Genomic DNA, 11310 nt, shown 5'->3' on the forward strand with positions numbered 1-11310 from the left:
TTTACAATTTCTTGTTCTAATGCTTTTCGCTTAATAATTTATCACGATAAATTACAATTAAATGTTCATTTGGAAGAAATATTTTGAGCATTGCTATTGAGAAACATATTCACAAATGTTAAAACACATGCACAAAACAATCATTAAATAATCATTAAATCGTTATTCTTTTTATTCTTCAATGTAACTAAATGCGCATTTTTCAAGATACAAATTTGTACGCCGCTCAAACACTGTGAACGCACGCACTTTTCCTTTATTCATGCTTGCGTAAAGACGTTCTTCGTGGACAATCCGCAATAGGCGTTAAATATTATCATATGCAATTTTAATAATTTTATTCAACGCGTTTCTTCATTTTCGTTTGCTACAAAGAAAAAAAGACAGCCACTATCTTTTCCCTCTTGTTTGTGCAATCTTCAAATATCGCATTAACCGCGCTGCGTATTCAGGCTATACGAGGTTCCTGATCTATATATGTACACATCTATGCTTCAATATGTTAGATCAGGCGCCACATTCGTGCCGTCACGTGGGCCTGCGAGGTTAGGATGAAAATCAAATGAAAGTCTCCGCGCTAAATTCTCACGGAGGTGAGGCAATAACGGAGGTAGAGTAAAAAATGAACGAAATTTAGCATATACGTATGATAAGGCACTGTCTACAGTATAAGTTCTTGCTAAGCACCACGTCTTCTTTTCGCTATAAAGATATTCCCACAAATGCGCGGTGTAATGGTTTTAATTTAATTTTGCGTTATTGATTCCACTCAACCTTTGTTTAAACCGGTTCTTATAAACTCGTGTCGTATAGATAATCTGAACTTGTATGCTTTATACAACGTAAACTGAAATAGTTTCTATATTACGTATCCAGTATACATAATCTATAGTATATGGTACTGTATAACCGCTTCTTTTATGTAATTTGCAAATTTATGGCAATCCTATTTTGCATGTCTTTTCTTCCTTGCAAGGGAGTCCAGAGAGGTTAGATGGGGTTTTGGATAAAGCATTATTCCGTTTCCTTTGTTATTCCTGCTTGCTTTATTATTTGCTTTATTATTACAAGTAATAGATTCTAACGTTTGATAATTTGTGATATATATTCAGAGTATTTTATTATTCGGATTAACATCTTTCTTACATTTTTTGCTATAGTTATTTGAGTGTATCCTTTCTCCTGCTGTAACTTGTAATGTGTAATTGTCATGATAGCTTTTAGTATGTTTTTTGATATATGACATTCTGAAGGAAATCCTTAAACTTAATTAATATAAATTATATTATTATATATTATAAATTATTTGAAATGATGTATCTCTATCGAACATCAATTTTGTAAATTTTATAAAAAAATTATGTTTACTCTATGTCTAATCTTTTGTACATACATTAATATAATCTTCATATGAAATGCTTTGTATTATTATGCAAGTTATTTATTCTTTGTTATTGAATATGGAATTCTGTTAATCTTTATTTAACATGTTAAGTACATTATTGAATTACTTATCATTTTAGATTGCTCGCATAAACATTCCTGATAATGCATGTTATATTATACACTAATATGAAATATATTTTGCAAATTTCCAATGTTTTACAGAATATGAAATTTCTCTTTCTGCAGGTATTTAAATGGTGACAAGAGATATCGATATATTCGTATCAGCCATATCAGTTGTAGTAAAATTTCAAGACCGCTTTAAATATTAAATTACCTGTGATAAAAGCGCCTACAATGATGTCATCGGAGAACTCAAAGACTGATGAGATTCGCAAGATCATCTTGTCGCTGTTGCTCTCTCGAAAGGGCCTCACGCCACTTGCCATTCTCGATCGCGACTATTATGATATGGAACGTAAACGTATACCGTGGCGCAAGTTTGGCTACAACGATCTGGCAGCGTTTTTGAGGAGCATGCCAGAACACTTCGAAGTCGAGTGGCACAACGGCTGCCATTACGTGCGCGGAATCGCGTCCGAGAAGAGCAAGCACGTGAGCTCGCTCGTGGCACGGCAGAAGTCCGACTTGAAGACGAGAAATTTCCGCTCTCGGCTATATCGACCAGTGAGCCGCTACGTGCCGCACATGCAGCGTCAACGGATCATGCTCCCAGTGGAGCAGCTACATCTCCTCGTGCAGTACATCAGAAACTATCCGGATGGAGTGAGTATGCAGACTATCATGATGGTGTTGCAGCAGCAGCAGCCACAAGTCGTCCTGTCCGTGCACGACGTGCGCCAACAGCTACGCGAGCTGTCGCATCAGTTGACCATGGACGGTGAGATGGTCTATCCCGTGCTACCGAACAACGTCCCTCAAGAAGCAAAGAAGCCTCCCATGCCAGCGCCGCAAACGCGACCAGAGTATCAAGACTACCAAGCAGGAGCCATATGTGTTGCCGGCGACGAGGACTGGGTGGAAGAGTACAACAGCGATGTCTATTTACTGGCCGGTTACGAGAGCAGCAATCATGCCGCTCAACTTCAAATGACGAGCGAGAGACTCGCTGCGAACTTCATGCAGAACATGAGTCACAAACAAATGTGCGAGCAGCAGAACGATTACGACAATAATAGAAATGCTGACGACTACTTTACCGCTAATATAAAACATAGTAACGTCGTCCTGCCCAAGGACGAAGCGCCTAGCGACAGGTATAGCGATATCTCGACGCTAATAAGTGATCGCGCGAAATCACGACTGGAGCAATTGATAGCGAAGCATCCAGAGGGTATTCCGTGCGCGAAATTACCCGACATGTACCTCAGCGAGTACAAGGTGCGCCTGAATTACACCGAGCTGGGCTTCAGCAGCGTGCGCGAATACGTGTCTTACTTGCCGAACATTTTTTATATGACGCGCGTAAATGCAACCGACGATTTCGTACTGTACAGCGCGAACAAGAAGCCGACAATTCCTGATCAACAGACTGGAAGCCAGACAGCAGAGTCCGTCGGAACGAGAACGAATTTCGCTAAACGGTATGAAGAACAGGTGCGAATAAAATGTAGCGACGAGGCCATACCAACGGACGTAGTAAGTCACGAGTTTTTTGGTACACATGTATGTTTACGCGAACGACCTTTAAAATTTAGAATCGTTAGAATTCCACGCGAAGATATGTTCCAATGTCCGTTTATCATGCGTGTTATATATTTCTGACGATTATCCTTTTCCTTCCCACTGCACATGATTTTCTGAAAATATAAATTTAAAATTAATACAACTTTATGCAATAATTTAATTACTCCTTTTTAATTATGTATGATGTACTTGCAAATACTTTTTCTTTATTTTTTTAGACGACGGTAAAATCTAAAAAATCCAGTAAATATTCATATTATTAATTTAAACTTTACGTAATTTTGCAGTCTCCTAGCATAACCAGTAAATTCGCGCCCGATGATGTGATGAACCACAATGATAGAATAGATTTCATATCGGTAACTGATTTACAATGCAACGAGCATCTCGAAGTATACATCGCAGAAGTATTTACCCCTTCTTTCTTCTGGATACACCTCCGGGAAAGCAATAAGCCTCTGCGTTTAATTATGGACAATCTGCAGTAAGCGAAAGATTTATTCATATCGTATGTTCGATAATATTACTAACAAAATCTATATCAAGATTTTACATTATTTTGTTTTCAGACTTTTTTATGAAAGCAACAGCGAAGCGTATGCCATTCCAAAGGTTGCGTTAAGCAAGGGTCTGAATTGTGCATGTATATTTGCACGTAGATGGCATAGAGCCGTTATTAAGAGCGTAAAGCCAGATTTCAGAGTGACGGTGAGTCAAAACACATAATGCGACATAACGGAATAACAGGCAACAAGTTTCTGACTTTCGTTAGTCATATGTTACAGTATTGAATTATAATAAAACAAAATATAAAAGCTCGTAGCGTTAATTTAGTGAAATCTTTGCAGTAGCTTCATGATTCCAAAACTCATCTTTTTTTTTATTAAACAAAAAATTAACGCTACGGACTTTTGTTACGACCCAATATATGATTTAATTTTATTACGGCATATAATAATTAAATATTAATTGGAATTAATAATTTCAACAGGTAATGTTTTACGATTACGGCACCCTGAAGACGTATCAATCCGAGGAAGTATATTATTTACATAAACAATTCTCTCATTTACCCGCGCAAGCTATACCTTGCGGTTTGTATAACGTTAAACCGTGCGTTGGCGATCGCTGGAAAAAGAGCGTGACTGAGCAATTCATGGATAAAGTCTCGGATTATCTTTTGGACGCGACCGTAATGTCGATTGATCCTATGGTAAGATTGCTTTCTGTTTGTAAAATTCAAAGTTGCAAAATTGCGAGTTAAATTATGAGTCTTCTTGAACACTGGCATTGTTAAACGCTCTTTGCGCATCTTTTTCAACTTTCTGAGAAATACTAATATTTACAAATTTGTTGTCTGTACGTCTTTATATATTTCGATTTATTACATTTACATATTTTTGGAAGGTGTTATTAAATTTTTTTAAATTCGTTAAAGTTTCAACTTAATGATAGCATTTGCAATTTTATTGCTAAATTGTTTACCTAACTCATCTTTCCTTTATCTTGACAGCACAATTCTATGATGGTCATTCTGACTGACACAAGCGAAGAAGAACACGTGAACATAAACGATTGGTTAGTCAATCAGAATCTAGCGCGACAAGGCAAACTGGTGCGTATACGTGATAACTTTCCGTATTCCGATTACGTAGGACACGATAATATTGCGATACAATCCGCCGAAGAGATACCCGATACGCGGAACAAGATTGGTATAGAAACGCGAGACTCCGAAACAGATCAATCGGTATCACGCGATGAGGAAGTACATAGCTTGTCCAATGATTATCCGAGAAACCGAGAGATCGATGTGAAGGAGAATGTCGAGATTTCGCTCAGCAGGCAGGCTATCGTGCAGATATTGCGAGGTATGAATTCGTTGGAGACTAAGTCGTCGGACACGAAAGTGGAACGGAATAATTGTACGAAGACGGAAAAACCGAGAGGACCTAAGGGACTGCTCACGCTGCTTGAGAAATTGAAAACGTTAAATATTTCCTCCCCTGAGTCGAATTCGGACCTCTCCACGCATGAGGTAAATCATGCTTTCCAAGACAACACGCGGCAGCTCGATTCAAACGTGAAGATAGACGTAGGGATATTGGACAGTAATAAGAACTTTAAAGACTCGTTGAACGTGTGCTTCACCGTGAGGGATTCCGACGAGCGAAATTCCGACGGCGATACGGATTTTCGATTTAGGAGCATGTACGGTGGTCATGATACTATGCAGCCTATCGATTGGTCAATGATAAAGGGAGCCAGAGTCCCTTCTCGTAAGGTGGCTCCCACATCGGCCAATAATATGGACATTTTAATTAAGGAACGCACGAGCGATGTCGCAAAAGATAAAGTAGAATTGCAGGATCGAAAGAAGGACGAGTTACTCGCGAAATCGTACTTCCTGAACATGACCCGTAAAGAAGAGGAATATTTTTTAGCCGACGGCAATATTAATTACGATGTTAGAAGCGTACCTCAAACCGTAATAAATACAAGGAACAGAATGGAAATGTGTAATGATAAATATATGACAATGGCGGTAACGAAAAAAGTGCTAGAGACCTTACGCGGTGACGTTCACTCTCGAGATCCACCAAGTCCTGAGGCAAACATTGCTATGATTAATAACACGAATTTTTCAAGGGATATGGGGGATATGGGAGATGAAAATAGAAAGAATGAAAAAGACATCGGTAAAGAAGTAGGCGAAGCAAGACTCGATCAAAAGGTAGAGAGCAAAAATTCTTTTGTAGATCAGAAATTGTTCCCTAATATAAATAATAGTAAGAGAAAGAGGCAGGAAACATACAAGGACAGTTCGGATTCCTTTGAATTGAATACAAGTACAATGTTAAATACTAGACACAGGAAGCTACTGGAACAGATGAAGCGCAACACAATGAGTGATTCAAGTTGTATGAGCGGATCGTCAAGCAGCAGTAGTGAGCAAATCCAGTCATCTACTAATCACAGTTATACTGATGCGTTAGTGTCGTCGGATGCGTTAACGTCGTCAGACGAAAAGCAGCCTAAAGCATGCGAAAAGAATACGCGCTTTGATAAGCTGTGCAGTTTTCTAAAATGTGCCCCGCCAGGCTCGGATTACTCGAAACCCGATAACGATTCTAAAACGAAAGTCTCTCTCTCGGATAATAGCTTTACAGATTCCAACGACGTTAAAGAATCGAAACGACACGTATCGAACTGTCAGTCCTCACTGGAAAACGGTTCCAGTGTCTCTTGCCGCGTTGACGATTCGAAACAGTATCAGTTAAATGCCACAGCCACGTCATCCTTAAAAGAGAAAATATTGCAACACCTATTAAAAATGCGGAACTCATCAAGCGAATTAGATTCTGATGATTTGAGTAATCAGGAAAATGGCAGAAGTAATAAAAATGATGAAAGCAGTGACAAGAAAGATGATAAACCAATTGATGAAGATCGAACATGCGAATCCATGAACGTGTCCGACGAAATAGTTACTCCACCAGTTTTTGATGACCACGATGTAGAAACCGATAGCACGTGGGATGCGAACGAAATGTCTTTTCTTCCTTTCCTCGAGCATTTGCCTAAATCTATACGTAATATCGAAATCTCAGATATAGAATAGATTGAGATTTAAAGGTAGTTTGGGAGAAAATTTTTTCATATAAGTCTTTTCTTTGTATGTAGAAGGATAAATATATATATGTACGATAATTCATCATAATTTTTTAATGATACAGATGAGAGATTAATCAGATGATTAATCAGATGGTATGTAACTAGAGACACTAGATTTAACGATATTAGATTACTTATTGAATAATAATTATTAAAAGTGTTGCTCTTGCAGATAAAACTTAGTTTGATCACTCAACCGGTTTATGTTAAAATATAAGATAAAGTATAACTCGTTTTTTGACAACAATTTTAATTATGTATAGTACGTATATAATACTATATATAATAAAGAAATTAGAATTTAGCACGAGTTGTGTAAAGTTATTATTATACCAATCAACTGCAAAATTGGGATCTCATAAAGTGATAATTTTTCCCAAAATTCACGCATTGCTAGCTTCCTTAAAATGTTATTGGTGTGAGGAAACGTTAAGTTTTAAGCCGAATCGGTTTATCACGATGGTACAAAATATATCACTTTATCTGATCTTTCCCTTTTTTTTGGCTATATAGGGCAACGCCGTCGACATGACGAACTTAATGAAGTATGTGCTAAATTTTACGGGTCAACTACCATTGTATTGCTATGCGGAGGAGAATCTAGTCGCCGACTACTGCTCCAAGACAACGTCCACTAAACAAATGCACGAGGTACCTTTGGTTTCGCCAGGACAGACCCTTTTGCAATGTTGCAATCCGGAGCAGCAGCCAACAGTGAAACCACCGCCAGGTTTCCTGCCACTCGACTTGCCCAACATTTATTCCCTGGGAAATACATCGTCCTTTGGCAAAGCGGAAACAACGACGAACCCGTTTCTTGACGATCCGTTGCCTGACACTATTCCCACCGATGGTGTAAAGCAGATATTCGCGCAGACCTGGAAAGAGAACACGCAGTTACAGGTCAAGCTCTCCAGGTTTTTTTACAATCTGTTGGAATGCTTGTCGATCAAAAGGGACACGTTCGACAGTTACATAAAGCAGCAACGTCAAGTAAACAGTATCCTGAAAAACATGGAGAAGGAATTCATATTGGCAGCTGACGATGGATTCGTTAGTCCACGTCCAATGGCACCGACATCCAATCTCGTGAACGAGATGACACCGCGTCCGATATCGAAGACGTCATTCCATCCAAACGACGAGTTCGCCGCGGCTGCTCCCTCGAGTCTACCGAATTTGTTCAGTGGCAACAGCTCGACGAGTCAGGCCGCACTTTTTAATACAGCCCATTATGACGTGAACAATTTCGCGTTCAAAAATTGGAGGCAGCCTGTCGACGAGTTCAATCCGCGTGTTCAAGTGCCTTCTCAAGCAGCTGTAAATCCCATGCCTGCGATACCTAGTAATTACGGGGCTGCGACTGGCTCTACTTTCCAGAAGACTGATCACGAGAACAAACACGTGCCTTCTATGAAACCGAGGCGAACTAATACCGTTAGTAGTAGTAGTTCCTCGGGTTTCTTCAGCACCAAGAGTGATGTATATAACGACGTTCCTAAAGAGACGAATCCCTTCAGGCTTTCCATGATCGGGGAAATTCAGATACCGGACACGCCGAGTGAACAGAGAGTAAATAATAATTACAATCCAAACACGGCGTATCTCTCCACAATTAATTTGCAAAATTACACTACGAACGTGGAGCCTGCAAATGTTTATCCGAAGACTGATGCTTTTCTGTACGCATGCGACGTTAAGAATGGCAACTATACGCCGAGAATTGTTTACGAGGCTGGCCCGGTCATGTACAACGTACAGAAGAAGGAAGCCAATGCCAACATGACGCAAAGTGCTTACTGTAACAATTTTGACAACTCTCAAGTGTCATCTTTTCTGTTGAAACAATGCAATGAGGAGTTCCCTTCACAACTTGTGACCAACATGGCTGCTTTGTCTTTAAATAGCGCACACCTCGATGAGGGCTACGTCACTCGGCCCTCGACGACTCACAATCCACAAGATTCGCCATCGATGATAAATGACGAGCCAAAGTATTATCAAACAGACGTTAATTCGCCAAGTGTCTTAGCTCAACCCTGGAAAAAGGTCGAGATTCCGGAACGTTGGGTCAACTCACAGTTCGAGAATAACGCTTTTACACCTACTTACAACAATAACGCGATAAAAGTTAGCACATTGGTTGACGTATCATCTCATCAAACCTATGATAATAAGAAAGAACCTACACCGCGCGAGCATTTGGATAACATAAATGAATCTTGTCAAGATAACGACGACGAGAAATTGATGGATAAATACAGGTATATGGAGAGAACAAGTTATGACGGCAGCGACGTATGCACACAGGAAAATCTATCTAAAACCACAGCCTCTGATTTTTTCTTCAAAAATTGTTTTGTATTTCAAAAAATTGGTATGTGTGACAGCAATTGAATATGACTTGACAGCAATTGAATATGACTTTTATAAGTTCAGCCGAATCAATCGAGTATAATTGATTTAACCTTGAGAAAGAGAAACTGGAAGCGAGAAAAAAGGAAGATACTGTATTAAAAAATCGATTATTGATAACTTTTTTTATTTCTATCTCTTCAGATACAGTTGAAAACGTGACATTTATATTTCACATCGAGGAGCAAGGCTGGATATTGACGCACGAATTCGTGACGACATTTACGAATTACAAATTTTGTTCCTCTTTAATGGCTGCAATAAGCGCAATCAATATAACAGCTTTGTTCAGAGAAATTAACAGAGCTGAGTATCCAGCAGAATTTCTACAATTAGACAAGTAAATTTGCATTATTATCTATTAGCGCAGCTTTAACGGATATTTCTTATACAAGTTTTACATTGATTAACGAAGAAACTGGTTGACATTATCGTAATGCATTATAATTTTATGCTTTAAAATACTCTTGAAAAAAATTCTTATAATATGTACGTTTCTGTTATTTTAGATATTCTTTAGATGTTCCGAGAGATGAAGAGGGGCGCATTACTGATATTAATTTGATTTCCTTGCAAACTGCGTTGTTATTATTGCACAAGCTGAAGATAGTATCGCGCGAAGAAATGGATAATGCTTTCAAGAAAACCGAATTTCTGGATGGTTCTATATTACCTAACATGTGGGTGAGTATTCTTTACAATACTCTCCTACTATTAAAGTTGAAGCCAAAGCACATATTCGACACATCATAATGTATAATCTGGGGATAGTGTATTTCTTTTGATCTGAATGAATTGATATTGATCTTACAGGATTTTGTGTATAATAACAGAATTGTACGTGTGTAACTTGATGCTTTTATTTGTTTTCAGTCATTGATCCTCTCGTACCGGCAGTTAAGACAACGCATTGAAGAATACATAAATAGTAGAGTATAAGTTAAAATGCGTTCATGGTACAACTTCGTATAATTTTACCAAATCATAATGCCTAATTAATACATAACGACTCAGAATTTTTCTTTGTATAAATTATGCATAAGCTTTAATGTTAATTTTATTTTTGATGTAGCGAGAAACAGATGATATGTTAAGTTATATTATATTTACTTGTGCCGTTGACTTAATTATAAATAACAAAACGAACAGTACAATAACAGTATATACATATATTATAATTTAGTTATAACTCGGGTACGGCATAATATATAATCCTTCAATTAGCGCATAAAAGTAGTTATTATATGATACAATTGTGATACAGCAATTTCTGCGTACAAAAATACAGGGTAAAAATTATTTTCATACCAAATTTTACCAAATGATAGGACATATAGTACTGTATAAGAAAGACTATTGAGAATTTATAAGATATAGAAAAAGAAGACCTGACAATTATTTTATTCATTTTTATCTTTTCATCTTATTTTACTCATTTGCGTCATTAAGCATTTAAACAATACCAGAAATCCTCACTAACGTGTATCCATTTTTCTTTGTCAAGAGTCAAATATAAAATTTGATTACACAATTATGAATATGCCTTGTTAATTGAAAAACGGATATTATAATATATATTTATATATTTGTCTATTGAGACTTGGATGGCATGGATGAATACGTGTCAATGAGTAAAAAAGTGCAAATTAAGAACGATAATTAGAGTATAAGGGTAAAAATGATGAGGTATGCGAGAAAAGCAGGGAGATTGATATATTATAGTAGCGTAAGAAAAGGGAAAGTATAAAATCTTAGAGATGATAGAATAAGGGGAGATGGCAAAACAGAAGTTATGGCGACACGTGGTTTTGGAAATCTCAGGCATGAGAAACAGAGTTCCTGAGGGGAGGCGAGTTTCTTATTTTACATATGCGCGCCAATGCGCCCTCCATTTTGGCCAACCCAATTCAAAGTTGCGCTACTGTACGCAATCGTACATACGTATAGTGGTCGATACGAGATAGATCGAGTTTGCTGTTGACGACGTTTTACAATTTTTCTGCAAGGGTTTTGCGAAACTTTCACCATCAGAAATCATGGTTGACGAGGCGGAGAAGCTCACAGGTCTGGCGAAGCACTTTAACAGTCAGACCCCGTACGGCCGAGCGAACGTGAGTAACTTAACCT

The 11310-nt window shown here is 38.0% G+C and overlaps 1 protein-coding gene across 4 annotated transcripts; it reads left to right on the plus strand.

Annotated features, from left to right (window-relative positions):
* The first annotated feature begins 510 nt into the window (after positions 1-510).
* Positions 511-10717, plus strand: LOC105285145. 4 transcript variants are annotated; one of them, XM_011349138.3, is made up of 10 exons: positions 511-610; positions 1633-3045; positions 3381-3577; positions 3663-3801; positions 4085-4306; positions 4607-4708; positions 7282-9145; positions 9328-9523; positions 9693-9867; positions 10057-10717. In XM_011349138.3, exons 2-10 carry the CDS (start codon positions 1744-1746, stop codon positions 10120-10122), a joined length of 4263 nt encoding a protein of 1420 aa, XP_011347440.1. In that variant the 5' UTR covers positions 511-610; positions 1633-1743; the 3' UTR covers positions 10123-10717. The 4 variants fall into 4 exon arrangements, with proteins under 4 accessions (XP_011347440.1, XP_011347444.1, XP_011347442.1 ...); XM_011349140.3 differs by having other exon boundaries at positions 515-593; XM_011349139.3 differs by lacking the exon at positions 511-610 and adding an exon at positions 640-898.
* The last annotated feature ends 593 nt before the right edge of the window (positions 10718-11310 follow it).

The sequence above is a fragment of the Ooceraea biroi genome, chromosome 6 (assembly GCF_003672135.1).
Source record: "Ooceraea biroi isolate clonal line C1 chromosome 6, Obir_v5.4, whole genome shotgun sequence".
Classification (NCBI taxonomy): Eukaryota; Metazoa; Arthropoda; class Insecta; order Hymenoptera; family Formicidae; genus Ooceraea; species Ooceraea biroi.